This window comes from Lepisosteus oculatus, chromosome 9 (genome assembly GCF_040954835.1).
Source record: "Lepisosteus oculatus isolate fLepOcu1 chromosome 9, fLepOcu1.hap2, whole genome shotgun sequence".
In the NCBI taxonomy this organism is placed as follows: domain Eukaryota; kingdom Metazoa; phylum Chordata; class Actinopteri; order Semionotiformes; family Lepisosteidae; genus Lepisosteus; species Lepisosteus oculatus.
In genome coordinates, this window is record NC_090704.1 from 22,866,722 (window position 1) to 22,893,427 (window position 26,706).

A 26,706-nucleotide genomic window follows, 5' to 3' on the forward strand; every position below is an offset into this window, starting at 1 on the left:
GTCCAGAACAAATGTTTTCTAATACAATGACTGTGTTGTTCTTCTCCTGTATGCAGTAAACTTCTGAGTTTATCATGTAATTATAGAGTAACGGCCACAAAAAGTATGCTTTGTTTCCCACTCTTTTCTTGGGCAACCCCTTACCAAGGCAGTGTCAGAAATAGAATCCTAAGTGATCTGTACTGATACCTTCTGTGTTTGTTTGTTTTATGTTGCTTACTTAAATTATTTTCTTCTTTTACTCTCCCCCATTACTAGTTTTTGTTTGTCCTGGGACTCTGAAAGCTGTCGCGGATTCTTCCTTTCTCTATGAGGCGGAGCAACAAGGAGGCGCTTGGTGCAAAGACCCCCTGCAGGCGGGTGACAAAATTTACTTCATGCCCTGGACTCCTTATCGTACAGACACGTTAATAGAGTACTCTTCACTGGATGACTTCCAGAATGGGCGTCAAACCACCACATACAAGCTCCCCCACCGAGTGGACGGTACTGGATTTGTGGTGTACGATGGCGCTGTGTTTTTCAACAAGGAAAGGACCCGAAACATTGTAAAGTTTGACCTGAGAACTAGGATCAAAAGCGGGGAGGCGATCATCAACAACGCCAACTACCATGACACCTCACCCTACAAGTGGGGTGGGAAAACGGACATTGATCTGGCTGTAGATGAGAACGGCTTGTGGGTGATTTATGCCACGGAGCAGAACAACGGAATGATAGTCATCAGCCAGCTGAACCCTTACACCCTACGCTTTGAGGCTACCTGGGAGACGACGTATGACAAACGGTCTGCTTCCAACGCCTTCATGATCTGTGGGGTTCTGTATGTGGTGCGTTCCACGTATGTAGGGAACGAGAGTGAAGTGAGCAAGAGTCTGATTGATTATGTGTATAACACCAAGCAAAACCGAGGGGAGTTTGTGGATATTCCATTCCCTAACCAATACCGGTACATTGCTGCAGTGGATTACAATCCGAGAGACAATCAGCTTTACGTGTGGAATAATTATTACATATTGAGGTATACCCTGGAATTTGGACCACCTGACCCAGCTCAAGGTAAGATTTTTTCATTCCATTTGCAGGATTTCTTGAGACAAAACACTTGTCTTAGATTTAAGATTTAATATTAAGTGTATATAGAACTTTTGGGTTTTCCACAAAGTTGAGTGTTCCAGATACAGATGAGTGTATCAGATATAAAAGACTGCTTTTAATTCTGAGTTTGTTTTTGTTTTAGATGAGTAACAGAAGCTTTTGAAGCATATAAAGCATCTAAAAAGCAGAGTGGTATGAGTCTGACAGTAAACATAATCGCCCTTCATTAATCATATCATGGGAGATCAGTGCTCTGGGATTTTGTGGCTTCATATTGCTAGCGGCACCCATCTTCTCCATAGTAATGATCATGAGGCGCTGCAGCGAGCTCTCATCCCAGTGAGAACTGAGACCTAACCACAGCAGTTCTCCTGTACCTGTTTGGACAAGTAGATAGGCAGCCTTAGGGTAATAGTACAAGATCAATCCCAACAGTGCACTGCCTAAACTAGCCTGCTTCTAGGCCTTTAAACAAATAGTCAAAACTTAATATGTATTACGCAGCACAAATGGCTTCAGAGAAGAGGTATAAGACTGCACAGAGGAAAGAGATAAAAAATCAGGTTATGTCAGAAGGGTAGGTTTTTAATTTAGCTTTTTAGAACTGCAAAGAGTCAGACATTTCTTTGGGCTAAGAGTCTATAAATTGTGAGGGATAATTTCTGTAATTACTGCACTACCTCATTGCCAAAGGTTTTCAGCCAAAGTGTTCCAAAGCACATACTACAATATTTCATGGCTCTGGTCGTCAAGCAGTGATCCACGGGGGAACCATTTTGCAATATTTATTTGCTTTTGGTATTTGTGTAGTGTCATCTGAATGAGTCCTGGCTGTGACAGTGAAGCACAAACAAGTTACAGACCCAGAAGACCCTGTTACAGCTGCTGAATATATGAAACGGAGAACATCTAAACATGAGATCTAAAATTAGTATGCAGCCGAAGCTATGAAGATGGAGTCATCAGTGGAAGGAATTGATGACTCGTTTTTTTTTAAATAGTATAACTTGTTTGAAGTTTCTTTATTGCCCTTAAAACACATTGAGATTTTTAATTAAAGATCTGCAGCTTTACTGTCTAATGAATGTCAGAAGGTTTAGGAATTTAGTGGAGGAAGATTTAATGCTTATTCAAGCAACTAGAAACAGCAGTGTGACATGGTTTTTGACCAATTTGCATCTGTAAAGCTTGAAAAGAAAAATAAAAGTGCAAGGGTATCATTTTCAGTCTGTGTAACATTGATCGGTTAAGGTCCTTGCTCTATCTAATGCTAAATTATTGATACATACCTTTATTTCATCAAAACTAGACTTAAAGTAGCACATTTTTTTCTGGGGTATACACTAAGCTTCTAAATAGGATTCCTAATGTCCAGCCACGTGCTGATTAAGAATAATCTCTTTCAGCTGGCACTTCCCATCCTATGCGCTCTGTATGTACTGGCTTCCTGTGCAAATTAGATGGACTTTGAGTTTCTTGAGCTCAGGAAATACACTGAATGATCTAGCTTCAGGTTGTTTTAAAGCCTAATTGCATTATAGTCTACTAAAGAATAGGCTCCACACAGTGGAGCACCATATCTAAGAACTCAAGCCCAAATCAATTATAGAGACTGAGACTGCCGCCATTTTTAAAACAGTCTAAAAATGGCTTTTCATTTCGGCTTCTGCTATAGCCTATAATACAGTGTTACCTTTTCAATTTACTGTATTATTTTTTCTCTTACTCTTTTAAATTTTGTCTAGTGTACTGTGTATGCTATTGTACAGCACTGAGTTTTTTTCAAAATTAGTTATTAATAAAATGCATTATTATTACTATTGATATTAATTAAGGACATTTGCACAGTGTGTGGCAAGTGAACTAGTTTGTTTTTGATTGGTATACAGCAAGTACTAGTTTAGTGATTATTTTTGCATAACCTGTTTTATACAGATATACAGTACTAGAGATAAGAAACAAATAAATTGGTAATAAAGTAACATCCAATAGACATAGTGTACAAGCCAAGAAGACGTTGCATTGCCTGAGCCATGCTTTATAATACATATTTTGGGGTATTGACTGAAGGAAGTTATTGTTTATTATTGGATCTCATAAGGGAGGAAAATGTGCCGTACTGCCCCGTGAAACCCTTTATGCAGAAAAAATGTTTAAATATTATGTTGTATTAATAATATAATATCAGTCAAAATGTTTACATGATGTCACCTTCACATAAATATAAGGAAATGTTCCATTTAAAATATTGTACTTATATTCCAAAATGTTTTTTATAAGATTTTAAAGACTCAGCATTGTTAATTCAGTAACAGCTTCCTAAGCAATTCAGTTCAGCTTGGTAAGGGTGTAACAGCATCTTTCCTGGATACAGAAAGTATATGTTTATATTAGGAAACACACTGTATGATTGGGTCACAGCACTACAGACTATATTTGTTATTGTAATGCAGGACAATGAAAATATTTTAACCCAAACAAAAAAGAACCATTTATTTTGTAGGATGTACTTCCAATGTTTCATAGAGACGTAAAAGGCATAACTTCAAATTTGTTATTTTACCACTCCTGTTGTTGTGTTTCACTCAAAACTATTATTGTTAAAGTCATGGTAAGTTGCATCTTTTAGGAAGGTTAAAATGGAATTATTGAAAATCTGTTTTTCTGTCTGATTCTTACTCCATTTTATATTGGCTGAATATTAAAAAAAACTGTAAAGGATTTGATAGATCGGTTGTTCACTGTTGTCAAGACACATGGTTTCTTTAAACATTAGCACAGGACATGTGTATCACTTCTGCTCTGGTCAGCATTGTCAGTAACACAAAGCGCCTATGTGATGTTTCCAGAATGGTACCCGCTGATATAGAGAGCTGCCAGAACAAAATTGTCAAGTTTTATACTGAGTAGAGCATTTGGCTAAAGTTATCAAGACAGATGTGCATGCTTTGATTAGTTTCAGTTCAGTGTGGTTTTTGTGCCGTTTATGTCAACCATAAGCTTTTATTTTACAAAAGTGTTATCAGCCTGTAGAAGTGAATAATCCTCTTGCTGATGTGCTTTTTTTAGTGTTTGTGATCTGCTGTAATTAACAAAATCTTTGGGCAGTTATAGAGGAACAGCCATGTGGGATGTTTCAAAGGAAGATTCAGGGCTCCAGTAAGATTAAGGAAACTGTCAGGTTTACATGTAAATAAAGCTGAAGGTTTTATAGCTTGTCCTATTAGAACTGTAAGTAATACTGTACTGTAACCACCTTGTAGTATAAACACTGTTTTTGTACATTTTACATCTAAGGATCTTTCCAACATTATGGTGAATTAGGAAACACTAGACATTTACTTTGATAAGGGAGCTATAATATAAAATGCCAGTAGATTCATCTTTCAATTCAAATTATTACATTACAAAACAAGAAACAGTTTCTCAGTGGGTGCCTGAATGATTTTTTGCATTAAAAAAGACAGTAATTTCCATATCCAAGCCACAACGGCTCATTGGGCCAGAGTTTATCCTGGTTTCCGTGGTGTTGAATGGACTAGAGAGCATGTGACTTCCACCTTCCCTCCCCCCGGATGAGAAAAAAAGACACAAGGGGATATAAAAATAAGGAGCCTGCAAACACAAAGGAGCTAGCTTACTTGGTTGTAAGCAGCCGAAAGATCCGACGATCTCATCTGTCGGGTTTCTTTATTCAAGTCAAAGTATTGACTTTCGGGTGCCCATAATCCCTCTGTGTAAACAAAAATGTCCTCAGTTTTAAACACAAATAAGCTTTTCTTTCATAATATATTATGATAAAATGATTATATCAGTTTTTCTACTGCTTCTTCCTCTAACCTTAGTTTCCTCTGGCTGCATTGGCAAGTATTGTAAAGTATCTTGCCATTGCATTGGTCAAGAAGATGCATGCAAATGAATGCTAGCTTCACCAAAGAGCAGGTGTTTGAAATGGGACTGCAATTAAATGTTAAGTTTGCAATGTATACATGCAGCTGTAAATGTATCTATTTATATGATGCTTTTTGTAAAGGAGAAAAAGGAAAAGAAAAGAATTCCGAAAATGTTTCTTTTCTCATCAGAGTGCTTATATAACAAAATTAGTGATTATTTAGTAAAATTCAGCGTACGGAAACATGGGACCTAACATTCATGTTTGTCACAGACCTTTGCTCAGTAAGACTTAAACGAGGAAAAAGGCAGATGTTTGTCTTAATATCAAGGATCAAAATTTCCTTGCAGCATTGTAAAGACTTTCATTTCTAGAACCTGATAGAATATTCTGTCTTGTCTCAAGCAATCAGATAAATAAGTATTAGTTAAATAAATATAATAGATAAAAAATTATTAGTTTTGAAAAAAACTCTCAGGCCTCACAATAAAATGGTTAATTGAGTAGTTTAATATTAAAACATACTGGAGTTTGTCTTTCGTAGGGTTGATTACCAGAAGATTGTGTATGGTGTTTTTTTTTGCTTGCTTTGAAGTTCAGTGGAAAAAACTAAAACTTGAGAAAAAATGCTTTGGAACTTAAACTTTGTTCCTTACTTAATAATGTAAAGTACTTGTTCTTGTTTCAGAGTATTAAATGGCTATATTTTTTTCAGAGGAATTAACCTTTGCGGTTTGCAAACTGAGCAGATACTATGTGTTGTTGTATGTGCAATAGTACTGTAGTAAGAATGGAATTCTCCATTTTCACTGTCTTGTTGATGTTTGTTACAGCTGTACTACCATAGTGAAAAAAGGTAAATATAGCACAGCACTGTATCCATATACCATTTTATTTTTATTTCATTTTCCTACTGTGTGACATCATGTTGAACATAGCAGAAATTTAAGACAGTGGAAGTTGTTTTATTACTGTTCGAGAAAAAAAAACACATTTTAGAATCTTAGCTGACACAAATTAAGGAATATTATTGTCGTAGTGGTGGGGTAGGGGATTTAGCTAAGAAAAGTCCAGGAAAAAAAACCATGGGTCAAACTTGCATATAATTTATATTTGAATGGAATACATTCTGGACATGCTGTATATCTATATTATATTATAGATGTGAATTAAATGTTGTCGCACGCAGTAAAGTGGTAGACTGCTATTAAATATACAGATTGCAATAGAAAGTGAGAGGTAAAGAGTATATAAGACATGCATGTGTATATTGTGCATATCTATTAAAAGATATGCACAATGTATATCTATTAAAAGTTATCTTTTGGTATACAGATGCTGTAATGCAGCATAATGCCTGACTGATACTTGTCATGTAGCATGTCTATACACTTGACCCTAATATGACCAAGCCTAGAGTTTTTATACCTCCTGCCAATGTTTTACATCTCTGTTTCAGAATACATTGCTCGAAGTAGGCCAGACTGTTCATTTCAGATTAATATCTGAGTACAAGTGGGTCATCAGATTAATACGAGGTGATGTGTTTTGGAATTTTTCTTAGAGAAATCTAGCTGTTTTGCTTGTGAATGTTTGTACATTCGTCTAGTCTTTGTTATTCCTTTCCAATTTTGTAATGATAAAGCTGTCAGTGACTGCACTGGTGTGTAAAAAATGTAATTCATGTAAAAATCATTTTCTAGTCCAATACATACTATACAACAAAAAAACTGAGCTTGTTTCGACCTGATTTATAACAAAGCCTGCAGTATTTTAAGAAATTGAAATTGTAAATGCCATACTGTGTATTTCCCTGGATACAGGATCGGTGTTAAAGACACAGGAGGAATGCTGTTAGAAAACAGTATTCTGAACAACATAAACATATCATTAATTAATAAATGTTACAGACACAGATTTCTGTCAGGGTCTTATTGTAATCAGAAACAGTAGCCATCATTTTTCTTTAGTCATGAGTTTGTCTCTACAGAAGCTGGCCTGGTTGGCAGAAAGTCAAGTCTGGCCAATGATCAAAGTAGGCTTCAGGACATTGTCAATGCTCACATACTGCTGCTTTCATTTGCTGTTTGTATTCAGCAAAGTGCCCAACAGAATGAATACAAGTCCTCTGGTGCCTCTCTACTATGTTACTAATGATGGGATTAATTAAAGTAAAAAAAGTATTTACTGGGGGCAGCTCTAGCCTCAAGAATATATAAACCCAGTCCTGAAGTAACCACATTTTGATCATTTTACCACTATACCTGCATGAATGTGGACTTCCAGAGTGGTTTGGCAGGCTGTAATTACAAATCTTGAGGATGTTGATATTCTCTGGTTATCAAAAGGCAAAATTCCTCTCACATCTTACAGTAAGAGACATTTAAAACCAGTAGTCATTTATTGGAACATTTGGAACCAGTAGCATTTGCTGCATTTTAATGCACCTCAGTATTTGTTCTTCTGCCCCCCCAAGTGGAAATGTTTTATTAATTTATTTTTATGTGTGTATCTGTATTCATCTAATAAGTTTTTTTCTGCTCTGTAGCATGTAAGAAACGTACTGAGCTGTGAGGTGTACATTTTAACATACAAGCAAAAGTAAGAGAAACCTTTTGATATAATTTTAGACATTTGACATTCTGTAGGAGTAGTCAAAATGCAAGATTTAGTATGAAGAAAAACCTTGTTTTTTGTGAGATTTTACAAGTGTTGCCAAAGTTGTGTCCTATAAATACTTATTTTTGTACTCACTCTACCAATCTCGAACTACCCTTGTTACTTTTAAATGTAGAGGAATCCTGAGACGTCAGTGTAATCGCTTTTCTCATCTATAAGTGTTCCCCTTTCAGAATATGATAGAATTCACACAACAATAGGCCTGAACTATCTAATTTAATAAATACAAAGAAGTGCTGTGTTATCAGCATTCACTGCAGAGGTTGCATGGTCTATTTATTTCTCTGTGCCGTTCCTTAGCCTACAGTATAAGTAGCATCAGGAGCATTAGCTTTTTTCAAATGTTTTTCTTAAAGCACGGATCACTCTAAGTGTGCAATGAAACCTTATGGGACCATTGATTTCATGTACAGTAAAAGTACTTGTATATATCAGGAGCCATCTGAAACCCTGTACATGTACCAAATCACCTCAGGGTTAGAGAGCACACGTATAGTTGAACCTGAAGTTGGAAATGATTAATTTAACAGCCCGCGCAGAGATAGCTGGGAGGTGTCTGTAAATTTGCTGACATCTACTGTATGCATGGCAGCAAGTTTTCATGGAGCGGAGAACAGAGATCTGCACGCTTGAAGTTGAAATGTGGAGCACGTATGAATATCCAAAGAAAAATGCAGACAAGACAATGGCAGCTGCATTGGCTTTTTGCCGTAGTTCCTTGTATTTTGAATTTAAGAGTACAGCATTAAAGCAGAAACTAAATGATTGACTGTATTAAGACTGAAGAATTTATTTTTTTCCTCTACAGTTTTGACATAAAAAAGCTTCTGACAAAATTAAATACCTATGTAATTTACCACACATCCCTGAAAGCCTTAAGAGCACGCCCTTTTTATTTCTTCTGAAGGGGTTAATGCTTTTATATGCAACCAGTGACTTTTGTAGCAGATGGCTTATTCATTTATTTTCCCCTCGCTTTTCTTGGCTCCTCCACAAAGTATTTGGTGAGTTTCTTTTTGATCTACAGAACAGGGTTTTAATTGTTTGAGCTGCTATTGACTTATTCTGTTAGCTATTACTCTTCCATTAATAGGTGATTACCACCTGGGACTTGTATTTCACAACTGATAAAAGCTTTGTGTAAAGGATTCCTTTGGTTAAGTACAAGAAGGATAATCTCATGCTGTAGCTCTTCGAAGATTTCGTACTCTAGAGTAAGCTATTCAGATTGACAGCAGCACCAACACAAATAAAATCAAATTTCATTTTTCTTTTGGCGATTAAATGATCTGAAACCCCAACCTTGTAGGAGCCTTTGCGTTTTCAAAATAAACATTGGTCCTTGTTCAGGATAACATGTTGCTCATTCAGACCACCATCAGCCCTATTTTACAACTGCAGTCATTAAACATAATATAAAAGACACACTTGCTGTCAGCATCTGTGTCTACAAGAATGAGAGTGTGGTTGAAAGTCCTGGTAGGGTCCAATTTTAGTTGTTAGCAAGCTGACAATACAAGACAGCTGCGTTTTGTTCCTTTCTTATCACTCCCCTTTCAGGGATTATTATGGCTTGACTGCAAATAAAACAAAACCTTATTTGCCAAGTGCTAATTGCATTGCTATGAATGCTCATTTAGGGATACCAAGTGGGTGCTGATTATCCAGGGGGGACATACATATGTCTGTAAGGGCGGCAGACAGTTCCTAGTGCTATAAAAGTTCTCTCTCCAGAAGCCTCATTTTATGGCAATAAATTGAAGGCCCCTCATGGGCAAAATGTTAGGGAGACATATTAATTGAGGACACAATCTGGTTATTCCACTCTGAAAGATTGCTTATGCTTTGAAATCAAAGGGAAATTACAAGGGGTGGTGGGGGGAGGGTTTCGAGATGTCAGCCAAATGTATTCAGAATGGGCAACGGACAGGTTCAAATCGGTTTTTGTTTTTCTTTAGGCAGTGAAGCAAAAAGTGTCAGCTGGTTTAAAGATGTAACTCAAGCAATCAATAAAAACAGCCTTTTAATACAAGACAAGTGCATGGTTTTCCTGTCGTGCAATAGCTGTCCAATCTGATAGCAGCAGCTGGGATGTAAGAATTGCTGTTTTAATGCCTTTAACTTTAATTCCTGATAGTTTTCATTGGCTTATAGATGAGACTGTTGTCTCACAGTAATGAGATTATACCAGTTGTTGGGATTATAAAGCACAAATAAAATGATTTAGGGTATTAATAGATAACTACATCTAAACTATTTTCTCTGATATTTTCACTACATTTATCTTGGTTGATTTCACCTAGATTTCACCTAGTTTTTTATCAGCATTTGTTTTAGGAAAATCCCCCCCAAAATCATATCGCACACTATATAACATCAGAATTTGTTTGCTGTAAGCAATAGTTTCTTAGATCCTGAAATGTGTTTACATCAGTAGTTTTCTTTTAGGCACTTGTGATTTTTAGCTTCACCTCACAGTGAATTTATTTTCGTCCATTTTATTTTTAATAAAGTAACCTGGCTTTTTATTTTTTCAATGTATCCAAATATGTGTAAGTACTTTTAAAGCAAGGACTTTAAGTAGACATACTACTTTGAAATTTACACTGTGTGTTCAATGAACCAAGATGGTACTGGCATACTGCATGTATAAAAGTCCTCTACTCTAATATTAGGAGAATAATGATTTAGTGATTTAAGATCATAAAGGCTGTGTTCATTTTAAAGTTATAATTTTTCTGTTTTTATATGGCATTTTATAGAATCAAGATCCCACCCTGGACTGAGACAGTTGCTTATTTCACTTGCTAATTTCATTTCAAGAAATGATAGAAAAAGAATGGAAAACACAAAATCCATAGAAAAATGTCTAATGAAGAAAGTAATGTTTCTTAACTGAGAAAACTCCTAACAATACTTCTTTTAAATTTCAAAGAAAAGGACCATTAAACATAATTAACTAAGGCAAAGTTATATGGGAATTCAATTAATGAAAAAGTCCTAGTCTTTGACAAATTATTTAGATCTGTCAGAAAATACAGTTTCAAATAGATTTAACAAGCATTTAAAAGAGCCATTGTACATCTCCTTTTCAAATTCCAGTAAAGGAGCCGAAATAAACTTAAACGGTCTGTTAGAAATATTTACAAAAATAATACAATAACATCCAAGAATTAAACATTTTAAATGGTTTGTCTTTATTCTAGATTAATTTAGTGCTACTTTAAAATAAACTACCTTGTACACTCAGAATATGTTCAGATCAATATTGTCTCACTATATAGTTTAAATCTTAAAACATCTAGAAACCCAATTACACATTAATAGTGATATATTAACAGTCAATAGTTATTAATATTAATAAGAAATGTTAAATATTTGAAATGCTGTATTCTTGCGCCTGTGTCCTTTCCTGCATTCATTTAATATTTAATATAGCAATGTTATTGTAACCTGCCAGAAAATGTCCTTAATTAATGAATTATCAGCAACATGGTAAGCACATGTTGATATTGCATTCTTTCCTTAATGCTTTCTGAAATGTTCTGAATTTTGTTTTTCACTCTACCGAGTCACAGTTGATTGGAAGAATGATACTGTTCACACTTGCAGCACTGCAATCCCACATGTAACTGAGAATTTACAGGCCACTGTTGTGTGGTAACTGGTGAAATAGTCCACACCCCAACTAACAATATCTATCTATAGGACTCCCCCTGTCCTTTAGGCAAGTTGACCCACTCAATGATGTTTTATGGGAACCTGTGAAGAACATTGGTGTATTTATTATTTCTCATTATCGCATGTATTCTTCGTGAACTTTGACTGCTGTCCAGGCTACAGAAGTACTGAAGGAGAAGTGAAAAGGAGACAATAGTTTCAATTTGCTTCAGCAAATTAAAACAAAAGCATAAAGAAGATATACAAATATGTAAAATAGCACTGAGTTAAAAAGAAAAATAATATTTACCACATAAAACTAAAGAACAATGTAAAAAATTCAAGAGGACAATCATTTACTCTACTTACACACACACACAAAAGTTTTAATAGCATTCATGACAGTAAGAAATTGGATAATGAAATGATTGTCTCGTGGGTCAAAGACCTAATTATCAGTCTGTGGCTCTCTGCTATTCTTGCCTAACAAGGTCTTTCCCTTACTCAAGAAACAAATTCAATTACACGACCTTAAGCAATTCAATACTGTACACTTTTGTCTCCTGTGCCAGACTGTCTGTCTGAGCATTGTAAATGTATGTAAATATTTATAGAGATGTCAAAAGCAAATACATATTTCCCAGGTGATCTACTTCTTAAGCTGCTGTGTAAGTGACCATGCTGAATGTAACACTGAATAGTTTCAAACTGCAGTCTCCAAGCACAGTCAGAATAATATAATTAAGCCTGTTCGCAAAGATGGAAAAATGGAAGTAAGCTGGCTAATGTGAACATCAAACTTCAATCCATCTGAAAAGCTTCCCTTCTTCATTCAAATCACCCAGAAAAGTGAAGTGGGAGCCAAGGCAGGCCCCACAGAGAGGACATTGAGATGTCTTCACTGGTCATTTAAGACTAATTCATGGCAGACAACAACCATCATTGGAGATGATTCCTTCTTATCCTCATAGTGCTGAGATGTTATATCGGCACCACAGGGTATTATGGGAGAGCTGCCAGGCACAAACCATTTCTGTCGTCTAGCAACTTTATCTGCTGACAGCAATGGGCCTTGTACACTTTGTTCCCACTATTATATTCTGAACCACTCTAACTTGTTTTTTAATATCATTCCATTTCTTGTTGTCATCCAACAGATAGAGTTCTTATGCATACCTTTTTGTAATTTTACCAGAAATTACTGAAGGTGAAAAAAACTAGGACTGGTCATTACAGCATTTCTTAAACATCACAGTGCAGATATTTTCTGTGACTGTTTTAGGACAATATTATTCTTCCCCTAGTGGAAATATATATCCACGTATCAGTGGATGGTTTATTTCTACTTTCAGACCTCTTCCATTCAAAAAATAGCACGATATTAAACATCCCATTTATATTTGTCAGGCAAAGGGTGAAAATAGAAATAGAAAATAGACAAAAGTAGGTTTTAATAGCAATATACTATATCACTCGGGTCAGAATATATTGGATTTCCTGAAGGTTATTGGGTAGGGACATTGTTAGCTGCAATCCTGTAGTTTGGTTAACTTCCAAACATTTTAAATTTGAGAAGTATATTATAACTCATTAAAAAAATCCAGGGGACACTTCTTTCAGTGCTTTCTGGCTTTAAACAGGGCTAAAAAGAGAATCCAGAAGTAGGAAGAGATTTATAATATTTTGCTAGCTGCTTAAAATTTAAAAATATGCAATTTCCCAGATCTTTTGGGTTACTACATTTAAGTACATTAAGTTTTTGTGTATGTATCTTTCATAGAAAATTTTAAATACAGAAGGAAATTAAACAACACTGGAACAGTGTTGCAAAGAATAAAATAATATTCACTGCATCCAATTCTGTCTCATATTATTCAGATTTTATTTGGCGTCTAAGGAAACTATTATATGCGAGTGAGGGCTGTCTCTGTCAGCTTTACTGATAAGTTGTGTTCTAGCCTCTGGTGGTGCATTAGTTGCTTCTTACCTACTTTATCAAAAAAAAGGATGAAAAGGGGGGACAAATCTGCAATGCTCAAACAATAAAACGACACATGAAGGCTGTGTCCTTTTCTGTTGAAATCTAATCAGGCATGCTCAAAATCTCTCAAGCAAGAATCACAGCCAGGAGGGAGGATGTTAAAGTAATTATTTTCTTGTAAGGTGTAGACTGAGTGCCTGGAATAAGATTTAGAAGTTTAGAAATAAACAACATTTCATACTGACCATTTTCCGTATATGCCAGTAATTACTAGCTTTATCCATTTTGGTATTTGTGAAATAGCAGGATTCAATGTAATATATGTAGAAGTGAAGGGATCTTGTGCTGCTTAAATGAAGGTGTGGTATTGTCTGAAAAGTGAGTTAATTTTACCTGTTTCTATTCTGTTTCAGTGCCGACAATTTCAGAAACATCCACAACAGAAGAGATTCCTAAAACAACTACTACCACCACGACTACCACCTCAAAGAAAAATGTGTTGACCCCAACATCTACGGTGGGCCCCAAACTTCCACCAGAAGTTCCTGACACCACAGCCCCCATCTCTCCCGACCTCTTCCCTTTCCCAGAACGGTTCTGCGACAGTGTTGAGAAAAGGGGCATATCTTGGCCCCAGACACAAAGAGGCATGTTAGTTGAAAGGCCTTGCCCCAAGGGGACAAGAGGTAGGCTGTAGATTTACTTTCCATTGTTCCCTGATCAATAACCAGCTGTTAAAGTACATAGGTTATTTCTGTTACTTTTTTTTTCTTGTTATATATGTTGTTCAGCCCAGCTGTAGTATATTATGTGCGTCTGAGATAAATAAGCATTTTGACCTGCTATATACAGCATTGGTAATAATGTATGTCTTATAGTTATTACATGTTTTCAAATGTAGTCTCTATATATGATTTTTTCTGTGATCTTCAGTCTCCAGTTTTCAAAACAAACTGGCAAAGTGCTGTACTGATCTGCCCAGTTTGTCTTCTTTAATAGACAAACCTAATTTATTAAATACCTTTTGTTATATGCAGGCACGGCTTCATATCTTTGTGTCCTTTCCACTGGGGCATGGAACCCAAAAGGGCCTGATCTCAGCAACTGCACGTCCCATTGGGTAAATCAGGTTGCACAAAAGGTATGATTAATTTTAAAAAAAAACTAACCCCCATAAATTCCTATTGTTTTATTTGTGTTTTCAAGAAAAAATAAAGACTTCAGTGCTAGTTATAGCATTCGTCTGTGTCAAGCCAATGGATTAATAACTTATGTGCCTTTTGTCTTTTTTATGTTATCTCACATAGAGTAAAACAGTGAACATAAGACCAAGCTGCAAAGTACATTATCCTGTTGTTTGATACGATAATGTTTCTTTGGCACAGCACATGAAACGTTTAAGTCTTTGGTGCAGGCCATTTAGAATAAAATGTGCATTAATAACGGCACAATGGAAGATTCTTATACATTGCCTCACCTTTGGAATAAATGTGTTAACTTACTTTTATCAAAGAAGCTTAACTATCTTTCATCATTGGAATAGGCATAATAATATCAGCTTCAATTAGTTACAAATTTTCCATGCCTAGCTGTGTAAAGGAATATTTCATCACAGCATGGGTATGTTGTAATGAGAGAGGAGAGCCTTGTAGCCTAAAATAATATTTTTTGAACCATGCTGAGATGATAATTTATATCACTTCAGATCAGAAGCGGAGAAAATGCTGCTAACCTTGCAAATGAGCTGGCCAAGCATACCAAAGGGCCCATCTTTGCTGGCGATGTAAGTTCATCAGTGAGATTGATGGAGCAGCTCGTTGACATCTTAGACGCTCAGCTTCAGGAGTTGAAGCCCAGCGAAAAGGACTCCGCAGGCCGGAGTTTTAACAAGGTATTTGTTCAAGGCTTTGAATCGCTTTTTTGCCCCGCATTCCTTGTGAGAAATTCTGTTTTATTAAGTTTCTTCTTTGCTGTCTTTCTTTGTTTGATCTTAAAAGATTTCAAGTCCTCTTTGATATTACTTTTCAAGTTAGAAAATCCTGCATTCTTGAGTAGTGTCCATCTTGTGAGTCAAGTACTATCTCAAACTCACAGTTTTATTTAATAGGTTGTCCTGTTTTCTTATTACCACATTTACTGAAATGAATCCTTACCTTTCTCCAGTGTTCGGTTAAGTGTTAAAATCATAGTTTTAAAGTGAAGCTTAGCTTTAATCTGTAGGCAGTGACTAAGAAATGGGGAAAACAAGAAAAGGCATAAAGGCTGTTACTTGTGAACAGCCTGAATACATCATTAAAGCTCTGGAAAGTTGTGCACAAGCCTCTGTTTTTGCTAATTGTGTGTTTCTGTGTTCTTTTTTTCTTTGTATGAAAAAGCTTCAAAAACGAGAAAGGACTTGCAGAGCATACATGAAGGTATCTCAGATATGCCGTCACTGTGCTTTTTCCCACCACACCTTCCTCTGCAGCATGAACCTTTTGTATTGCTATGGACTCTTATGGAAGTTTACCTTGGAAAATTTACCAGGTTTATGTTATAACTGTGGTAAAATCATGTGGTAACAGTACAGGAGACCAGTGGTAAATTGACAAAGGCAGACTTTCAAAAGGGTAGCCTCTTTCCTTTCTGTGTGATTCATACATTGTATTAGTAATTGCCTTCCCACAGTCATAATTGTACCTCAACCCTGACAGCCAGAAGTGCAAGGGAAATAATTTTCGAGATGATAACTTTTATGACAACTTCCAGCCTCTGAGGTTTCTAAGTGTTTTACTGACATATTGGTTATAATTTCTTTTCACTTGAATAAATCTACACTCTGAGTGTTGGGACATGTTTTCCAACCTTCTACCCGTCTTTGTCAGTATTGTGATGTGTATTTAATATGGAGCATTCCATTATGCTTTGTCCTTGGAACTCAAATTTTCTTCTATGGTGGTGTTCCATGGAAGTTGGGGACAGAGTGAACCGTGACAATTGTCAAGAGGGGGAGGGAGAGAGACATCCGTTTGATCAGACATTTTCCACACTCTTCAGTATTGCCTTCCCTAACCTCTCCCAAAAGGGTTGTGCTTGAAACCCATTCACTTTAAAATATATATAGTAAAGAGACCTTAATGGCAACACCTAAAATGGATTGTTTTTCATCAAAGGCACAGGCACCTACAACATTTTCAACTGTGTAATGACCTCAGCAATGCAAATTCAGTAAGTTTGGTCCTTGAGAGACATGGATTTTCATTTGTACTGCAAATTAGAAATAACGCTATGGTTCCTTGTGACTAATAAGGCTGGCCTGGGTAAAGAAATTTATGCCCCTCTTCAGTTAATGGTTGTAGTCCCTTCAGTGGGTGCGTTTTGACTATTCCATCTCCCATTAGAGCGAGAAAAGCCTTTTATGTCACATGGAGGTGTCTTCCACCTGCCACAAAGGTCAAGGCGTCTCAAAATGCAGACAGAAAGAGGATATTAAGATGGATTAGGCTAATTAATCTTACTCAGACGGTAGCCTTTGCTGGAGTGTCCTGATCTTTCCAGCACCCACAAATGTGTTTTCAACACACATTTGTATTTGAGTGTTGTGTTTAATTGACGATTTAGTACCTTTTGAAATTGATCGGGAAGATATTATATACATACCATTAATGACATATTAGTGCTAGTAAGAGGACATTCAGGCAAAAGCGGCAAATCAGCATTATTTGACATATTTAATTCAAGGCTACATTATCTTTGCATTAGTTTAAGAGCTTGACTTCCATTGATTAACTGATTAGTCTGATTGATTTGATTTGATTATTTTTCATCATTAAAGAGATTTTAATGATGTCTCATTGAATTTCTGTATTTACTTTATTTACTGCCTGAATGAATCTCCACTAAGAAGGCTAACAGGCCTGATTGAAAATTTACATATTAATAAAAGGTAGAAAATACTGTCAGCTTTGCAGGTATTACTGCATTATTTTTTTTTTTCATTTATTGTGGATGCAGAGGTCTTAAGTCTGCTACAACTCTAAAAATCTGTAATTGTAAAAAGGATCTACCTGAAATCATATGTAGAAATAACTCCTCCTTTTTGGATTTGGACATCCAGACCGTTTTTGATTAAATTAAATATTGTCAGTATTTCATGAATAGAGGTTCTTGGAAAATAAATGTAGAAACTTGGCAAAATAATTAAAAAAAAAGTTTGAATAAAATAGACTAGTGTTCCTGGTACAAAAAAATCTGTGGGAAACAAATCTTTTTCTGTTCTTCCCTTTTCCTTGTTTTTACATTTTTAATTTTCTGCTTGAATGCACAAATACCCACCCACAAACTTAATGCAGCATTTCTACTGGGGTTGTGGTGGGGGAGTCTCATTGGCTATATTTTGCTCTGACTGCAGTCATAAATACCAGTATTTTTATGTGCTCATTGAAAAAATTAAGCTCTAAAGTTTTTCGGGAAAAAATGCTTTCTGTCATTTTTTTGTGATTCGGCAGATTTTTGTTTATAAATACACTTTGTTTTTGGCTTGACCTGCACCAAACACTAAATAGTACTAAAAGGTTTCCCTGAATAAGCAATAAAGCTGACAACGTCTCTTGTTTTGGTGGGTGTAGGCAATTGTAGATACGGTTGACAACCTGCTGAGACCCGAAGCCCTGAAATCCTGGGAAGATATGAACTCCACAGAGCAAACACATGCTGCAACAATGTTACTTGATACCCTGGAAGAAGGAGCTTTTGTCCTTGCTGACAATCTAATGGAACCGGCTATAGTGAAAGTACCCGCTGAGAATATAAGTAAGTGATTTCATTCCCAATAAACAAATAAAAAGCACTTCCAGTAAGCTATAATTCAAGTGTTGTCTACACTTTGTCATTGGTTTCTCGGAAATTATTACCATCATTATTAGTTGCGGCATTAGATATTGTAGTAACAAAATTAATTTTATCAACATTGTTATTAAGCTGAAAACTGATTTTTTTTTATTGTTTAGTTTCCTTGTAAGAGCAAGCATTTCAGATAGATGTATCAAGTTATATTTCATCACATCGTAAAGCGAGGCAGGAGAGGAGGGTGTGTAATTGCTAAGAATGCAAAGAAAATTGGTGAAGCTATTGGTTGACTGTCTCTGTCAAAAGTGATATATTTCACTATATAATGCAGATGGAGGGGATGTGTTTGGTAAAGGGGCACTTCTGACCTAGGTAATTTCACAGATCAAAGAGGATTCAACCTTGCATTTATAATCACTTAAAGGACTTGAGATATTCTGTTAAATGCCAATGATCCTCAGTGCAAAGGAAACAGAAAATGGAAAAGCACTAGGATATTATGTTTATATTGTGCCATGTGTCCCACCTTACAAGTTGAAATGCATTTTAAATAGCTTTTATTAAATCCTGCAAAAGAAGAAATAAAAAAACTTCTTATATAAACAGCTAACAATAGATTAATTTTCTGATATATTAATTGAAAGATTCACTTTATGCTGCTATTATCGAAGAGTATCTTTCTAAAATGTTATATTATTTTTTAGAATTTAGTCAATTCAAAAGATCTTTCTTTTTTATTTTTGAGTTCTTAATTGTTTAGCTTAATTTAATTGATATTTTAGAATATTTAATTTGGCTTCCATATTACTCTGTGCATTCACTACTACCTGTTTAAGCATGATTTTTCTAAGAAACGTTCAGGTAGTCCATAAAAAGATGCACTGTGAAATATAATATATCAGGTGTCATCTTAAACTATAACTATTGTAGTCCTTTCAAAGACTTTAAAATAACATAACATTGTTATATTATTTAATAATCAAAAGAGCAGTTAACCATTTTAATGTTTTAATGGCACAATACCTGATAGCAGCCACAACATTTCAAAATAATTTGTTTTTAGTTTTCTGCTCCTCAATGAAGCACTGGCCTTGCACACTATTTTGTATAGTTTTACATAAAAAAACATTTAATGGCATGCATTAAGACAAAATATTTTCTGCAGATTCGATTGTCATTTTTATTTGATGTACTTTATATTATACCATAAATTATGTCTGGCTTATTTCTTCTCTCTTTCCTCTGATTTGGCATTGCCCAATCCAGTTCTGGATGTGTATGTACTTAGCACAGATGGACAGGTGCAGGATTTCAAATTTCCTCAAACCAGTAAGGGAGGAGTTTCAATCCAGCTGTCTTCCAACACTGTCAAACTAAACAGTCGAAATGGTAAGTCACAGACAGCCAGCAATCCTTCCATTTGTAGACAAGGAAGGCAAATGTTTACCATGTGTGGTTTTACTTTCAGTGTGTGGTTTTGACTTTTGTTTGCCAATGTCTACATGAAGAGTTGGAGACCAATGAGAATAGACACTGTCAGACAAGACTCACATAGCAGCTTGTCAAAACTGACAATGCACAGTGATTAGTTATAAAGCATTGTCACAAATGGCTGGAACTTCAAACAGAAGTTATGACAGATACTATTTAAAAATGAATTCCTTACTTAAGGTTTCCTTTTTTCACATTCTCGATAGCTTTAATTCAGCCCTTTTGTTTATATTTTAAAACAAAGTAGAAACAAATAACTTTAATGTTTATAGCGGTCATGATTTTTTTGCAAGTTTTGGGATGTTTAAGAGGTATATATATCTAAGAGACATGACAAATATATCTATTGTTCCTTTTCCATTTTTTCAGGTGTTGCCAAGTTAGTGTTCATCCTTTACAAACGCCTGGGACAATTTCTCAGTACAGAAAATGCGACAATTAAATATAGCAATGAAGAAAACGGTCGGAACCATTCGGTTGCAGTTAACTCGCACATCATTGCTGCCTCCATCAACAAGGAGTCGAGCCGTGTATTTATCACGGATCCTGTGATTTTTACCCTGGAACACATCGATGTGAGTCCTCCTAATAAATTAATGGAGAGGTCATAAAATCAGTGGGAAAGAACAGCAAGGCAGACAGAATCCCTCCATTTGAATTGTAAATGCCTGACTAGGTCACAGAAGAGTTTATTTAAGTCAATGAACATAAAATTAAATAAGTCTGCATCGGTGGTTATTAGAACTTAAGTGAATTCTTAATGAAAACTAATTCTTTAATCAACATTAGGATGTAAATGATGCCATTCTCTTTTATAGTGGAAAATTAGCTTCTAGATTAGCCATACAATGCAGGATAAAATTGCTTGTGGACCAATTATCTTCCTTCTTTAAAGTTGTCAGGAGGAATCCCACAGGGTCTGGGTTGATTTTGAATTGTCTAAAAGGAATACTACACATACAAAGAGCTGCTGTTATATAGTGCTTAAAGAAACTGAGGCAGTCTATGATACAGTGCCAGGAGTGGTATGCCAGGCATGTTAATGATGAAGTAGAGAAATATATATATATTTTTCCCACTACAGGGTAATAGCTCTGATGCAAAGTCAAAATAAAAAACAAACATAACAAAAGAATAAAATCTGAAATACAGAATACTAAAAACCCAGATTCCTGTTTCTTAATGTGTATTCTTGATTGTGTTTTTTTTCTTTCTGTGATTTACTGAAGTTTACAATTGCTATGTTTTAGCTGAGATTTTTAATTGGTCATTTGTTGTTTTAGACTGAAAAGTACTTCAATTCAAACTGCTCATTTTGGAACTACTCAGAGAGGAGCATGATGGGACATTGGTCCACACAAGGTTGTAAGCTTCTGGAAGCCAACAAGACACATACAACCTGTTCTTGTAGCCACCTTACCAATTTTGCAATTCTCATGGCACACAGGGAAGTTGTGGTGAGTAAATACTTTACTGTGTTTTTCCTCTTTTTGGGGGGTGGGGGCCTTTTAGATTTATAGACATGGGTGAGGACATTTGTCATGTCTCTTTTGTTGTTTTATTAACCCGGCCAGCAGCACTGAGAGTGTTTGAGAAAGTGATTTCTATGTGACTCTCTGGCTCGCACCCCTTTGAGAAAAGATACAGAAAACTATATTTGTTTTATTAAACCTCAAAGTGCAATTGTCTAGAGTCATCCCATGATTTCCCAATGTATTCTTCAAGTTTGATATGGGTACAGAAAAAAAAGATTAATATTGCTCAAACCTTATCCACAGTCTGGCTTATAAATTCAGGCACTATATATAAAGGTTGGCCGTCCTTGCAGGCATTAATCACACTCTACTGATGGGTTTAGCCAGTGATTGATGACCATTGAGCATTTATTTCCGCGTGTCACCTACAAAATAAAACAGTAATTTTCCAGCCACTACCTGCTGCAATGATATATGGTAGCATTCCTGTTTCCCCATTTGTATTGATAAACAGACATATTAATTTGCTCCATTCTTCATTTCCAGGACAAAGACGGAGTGCACGAGTTACTTTTAACTGTCATCACCAGGGTGGGGATTGTCGTTTCCCTGGTTTGCTTGGCCATCAGCATCTTCACATTCTGCTTCTTTCGAGGCTTACAGAGTGATCGCAATACCATCCACAAGAATCTGTGCATCAATCTCTTCATTGCTGAGCTTATTTTCTTAATCGGCATTGATATGACAGAACCCAAGGTGAGCCCAGAAGATCTTGATAATGATTGCTGTGATCTGTTTTTCCTACCACTTGAATAAGAAAGGGCTTTACATGAAATCTAGCCACCTCTTGAAGTAAAAACACTGACACAGCGGTGTTGAGGTGAAAACATTAAGAAAGATTAAAAGACAGTGAGGCACATTTTTTTAGTCACCTCAAGCAAAAACTAAATTACCTCCTTTTTGTCTAGTTAATCAAATAATACCCTCCCCCGTATCTAATTGTTTGTAATTTTTTTAAGTGAATAAATACATGGTTACTACTCACTAGCGTTCCTCAAACTTTATGGAGTTTGGCTTCCTTTATATACCCATGGAAGATATACCAAGAAAGAAGTCTTTTCCATGCTTTAGTTAGCAGTGAACTATTGACTCAAAGAGCAAGGTAGAAGCAAATAGTCTCTAACCCCAGTACTGTCTAGTTTTCCCTTACAATAATCTAGACCTTTGTCAAGGCTGTAGATCGCAAGGTTTTAGGCCAGGATAAAGTTCAGAGTATTAGATCATGATGATTTTCTTCATATTGAGAAATGGTTATATCAGAAACTGTTGAGACACCTAAGAGCACTAATAGAAAATGCAGTGTTTGTATATTACTGTGGAGATTTACTTACTGAAAAACTACAGTCCACACATTTCTGTGTGATTTCCTTTCCAGTAAGGTGACATTTAAAAGCCCTACAGTATGCTTATATACTGTATATTTTGTAAGGTATATGTAGAAATTCATGTGTTCAAGCATTTTATCAATCCTTTATTAGAGTATAATCCACCTACTCTGTATTTCACTAGTAAGCTCAAATGAAATGCACAATTTTAGATGTGCATAACTTGTAAGAAATTAGGGTATTGAGTTTAATATTTATTCAAAAAAAGAAAAGAGCTGAGCATTGCTTGCTTGGGGCACTTATTAATAGTTCAGAATCATGGACAGGTAAAATCAACAGCTTTGTTATTTCATGTCTATATAGCTCTGTATTGCTGAAACAGAACTGTAAGGAATAACATTCTCTTGACTCTGATACATCGATGTCAAGTATTTGATTAGTGTTATCTTTTTTTCCCCTTTTTTCAGATTGGTTGCTCAATAATTGCTGGGATTTTGCATTTTTTCTTCCTTGCTGCCTTTGCCTGGATGTGCCTAGAAGGAGTTCAGCTTTATCTTATGTTGGTTGAAGTGTTTGAAAGTGAATATTCACGGAAAAAGTACTTTTACCTTTCTGGCTACCTTGTGCCAGCTATAGTGGTGGGCGTCTCTGCGGCTATTGATTATAAGAGTTATGGGACAGACAAGGCGTAAGTAAAATCCCTGAGACCAAGTCTTCTCCTAGTAATTGCCTTTGTATTTGAACCAAAGAGAATATCAGACTTCGTAAAATTAAGATGTGTGAGATGCATTTATGTGGTAATGTATTCTTAAAATTCTACCAACAACTACCATGAACCACATTAACTGGATCAGAAAAAAAGTGAAAGTAAATAATATTGTATCCCTCAAATGGATATTAGATTTTTAAAAATGTCATCCTGATACCTGACAGGCTTAACACTGTGGTTGGAGCTAATGCTTCATTAATGCCTTTTGTTCAAAGACCCTCTGGCAACCTTCTATTTGTAAATGTGCTTTCAAAGAAAGGAGCGTGGTATTCTGTAAAAGCTTTTACTCCGATTGATGATAATGTTGGTTAAATCTCTCTGCATTAAACTGGGCTGTGTCCTTCCGATAGAAGACACATGCTTGATCAAACATGCAAAATGGCTTGATTTGTGAAAGCAGTTGCTTGATTTTTTTAAACTTGGGTAACACTTGGATTTTTTAATGCATTTGTAAGCAAAAAAGTACAGTGAATTCATTTAAAGCCACAAGTAACATTTCCACATTGCTTTCGGTAGAATAGGGAGTTAGTGCTTTATCTGGGCTAATTGCAGCAGATTTGTATTTAAATGTATCCCAATTTTGTTTTGCAGTTGTTGGCTGAGGGTGGACAACCATTTCATTTGGAGCTTTATAGGACCGGTTACATTTATCATAATGGTAAGATTCTTTTTCCTCTTATTCAGTACGTGAACAATTACAAGGAAGTAAAGTAATGTTCTCATTATTACAGATGACGGCATACAGTGTCTCAGATTTGTAGGAAAGGAGGTTTCTGTGCACAAGGACAGATGCAGGAGCTACAAGCATTTCAACTATAAGTGTTGAGTGATGCTTCCCTTTCTATTTCCCTATGTGTTTAAAAATTACATATTGTTAGTGCTCTACCCTTTTTATCCCATGAATCTTAGGAAGTATTTTCAATGCCATTATGTGAGGAAATTCTCCAAAATAGCATGGCTAACAGCTTTAGACAATGGCTTTATAGATTAAAAGGAAAAGAACAGAAAGAAAAGATTATTTTCTTCTCTGATCTTTTTCCTTTTTTATCTGCATTGTAAACATCTTTGAATTATGTAGGATTTGTCTGTAGTTTAAAATAATACTTGTTTAATTTTTCATGGCTTCTGTACCCATCTTTTGGTATGTGTGTTATCCCTGACTTCAATTTTGTGTAATTTGGCTTCAGCAAAACCAGTTTGTTTTTGTCACCAGCATATTTGTTGGGAAAGAGTTGATTGTTTTCTGGTAATTGTATATTTTTGTCATTAAGCTTTTTGTCTATTCATTATCCAAAACTTTGTAAGAGCAAAAAAGAGAATTCAGAAAGTACAGTTGTGAGTTATGTGAAATTGGTCTTTCACTGGTATTCATTAGGTTTGGAACTTGTCTTGTGTTGCGATTATTTTGTATTGTTTGATCAGAAGCTGTAGGACTTGTATGGGGAGTGTCAGCTGAATTTTTCCATTTGATGAAGGTGTACATGGGTGAAGCATATATCATATTGACTATGTTCTGTCCAAGTGCACTATTATTTACTGGTCACGACATTATTATCTTCGGCTAAATCAGTTAGGCTTAGAGCTAAAGGACCTTGGGGAGTTCTACTCCCTACTTCAAAAAATGAAATGGCAGGTAGCAATCATAGGACAGGTCCTGGGAGTAATTTGTCTATCGTCTATTGCTTTGCCCTCTAATCTTTCACACAAACCGAAGCATAACTGTTCGAAACAATCTTGTACAAAGTGGAAGGAGTGAAGAGCAATATTTGCTCAGCGGTGTGTTCATTATCTCTTTTATGGTTGTTACCACAAATGCAGTGACCTCTCTGAACCTTTTTGAATGGTGTGAACATTAGTTAGGTGTCCTCCTGGCTGGGTCCTATCATGTAATTTAAACTTGCTTGGGCAATGAAAGTTTATGACATAACATGGCGTAAGTTCAGTAAAGACTATTACACTCACCGCAAATCTATACAATAACTGAAAACTGGCTTTGTGCACCCTGCTGGCACCTAGAACTAGCTCTCTGTTTTTACGGCACGTTCAGTATATTAAAGCTAGCCATTCATTTTGTGAATTATCTTACATTCCTTTGCATCTGTATATGTGCTTGTTTGTAAAACCTTGAAGCTGCCTTATCTGATACTTACATGGTTTAAGGTACAATCAGAAGAAAAACAAGAAATTAAACAATAAGCTTGCAGTCTTGGTGATAATAATGATCCAAATTCAAGACAAGTACAACACAAAACATGTAATACAATACATATGAGTTATTTTGCTGATTATACATTGCTAGAGATGAAAAGAACTACATAAGGAGATTCATCTAGATTGGACACTCTGTTCAGAACTGCTGCCACTGAAGTATAAAGCATAAGGTAGCATTTCTTTAGGGAATAGGAGGGAAGACTTCTTAAAACCTGTAACCCCAGTTCTTACGCTCATTAACACTGCCCATGTTGCTGTATCTTGCCTTCATTTGCTGCAGCCATGAATCCAGTTCCTTAAATACTAAGAGGCACCCCAGCTGTGTAACATTTGGTTAAAGCCCAAGGTGGTCTTCATGCTTCATGAAAAGTACACACAAAAGTATTTTTTTTCCTGTTTTTTTTTTAAACCAAACTGAGGCAAACCTTGAAGGAGGCTGAGTAGGTTCAGCTTCCACAAAGGCAGAGACTGCCATGCCTCTGGGCACAAGGGTTATTATCTCTATGAAAAAGAACATGTAAGTAATGAGTGGTGGGGAACCATTATTATGCCTGAAATGCTTTAACGAAAGCTTGGATCATGACACGTCGGGAGCTGTTCTTATCATCTGGACAGCTCCATCTGCACCTTTAATATTTAATTCAGTTCATTCGGAGTTCAGCTTGCACACTCACTCAAAAGCCTTCTGCAGTCCCGGGGAGGAATGATGGGCTTCTGCATGGCTAACAGCAAAGATTTGGAAAAGCAAGTGGAGCTTTAGAGCTGCCTTTGCAAGGTAACAAAAGCTCCAGGGAGGACAAAGAAAGGGGACGGAACATGTGCAGTTCAGCTAGGTTACTTTAGAGTAGTGTTTCAGTTCTTCTGTCTCATCGTATCCATGTCAGCACTGCGGGCTGTGTGAAATGCATTTCAAGCCACTAAACTCATGCAGACGTGATAAAAACGACTCAGCTGATGGGTAGAGAGCACAACTCGACATTGCTCTAATCTGTGATCTAAAAGCTCTGGCCTCTTTTTTTTTCTGGCTTCCAGTGAGCTCATTGTTCAGCAATGCTTGTTGATTACGGTAAACGATGATATCGATTAACCCACTGTTTAGACGGCAGTTCAAAAAGGATAGGGGTGTTCGATAGAATGATAAGAAAAAGTCTAGCCACTCCAAACCAACAAAGAATTGAATTAATCTAATTCCATAATCTTTTTTTTAGCCTTAGCTGCTTTTGTCTTAAACATTTCAA

The 26,706-nt window shown here is 36.0% G+C and overlaps 1 protein-coding gene across 23 annotated transcripts in view; it reads left to right on the forward strand.

The window, feature by feature from the left end:
- Nucleotides 1–26,706, forward strand: part of adgrl2a (adhesion G protein-coupled receptor L2a) — a 323,813-nt gene that overhangs the window by 281,726 nt on the left and 15,381 nt on the right. For all 23 annotated transcript variants that reach the window (XM_015355714.2, XM_069194276.1, XM_069194275.1 and 20 more), the window contains 12 exons: nucleotides 259–1,059; nucleotides 13,724–13,996; nucleotides 14,348–14,451; nucleotides 15,016–15,201; nucleotides 15,686–15,724; nucleotides 17,918–18,101; nucleotides 19,404–19,526; nucleotides 19,998–20,203; nucleotides 20,912–21,085; nucleotides 21,650–21,859; nucleotides 22,956–23,176; nucleotides 23,849–23,915. In XM_015355714.2, coding sequence (XP_015211200.2) covers nucleotides 259–1,059; nucleotides 13,724–13,996; nucleotides 14,348–14,451; nucleotides 15,016–15,201; nucleotides 15,686–15,724; nucleotides 17,918–18,101; nucleotides 19,404–19,526; nucleotides 19,998–20,203; nucleotides 20,912–21,085; nucleotides 21,650–21,859; nucleotides 22,956–23,176; nucleotides 23,849–23,915 — 2,588 coding nt within the window. The remainder of the gene's footprint in view (nucleotides 1–258; nucleotides 1,060–13,723; nucleotides 13,997–14,347; nucleotides 14,452–15,015; nucleotides 15,202–15,685; nucleotides 15,725–17,917; nucleotides 18,102–19,403; nucleotides 19,527–19,997; nucleotides 20,204–20,911; nucleotides 21,086–21,649; nucleotides 21,860–22,955; nucleotides 23,177–23,848; nucleotides 23,916–26,706) is intronic.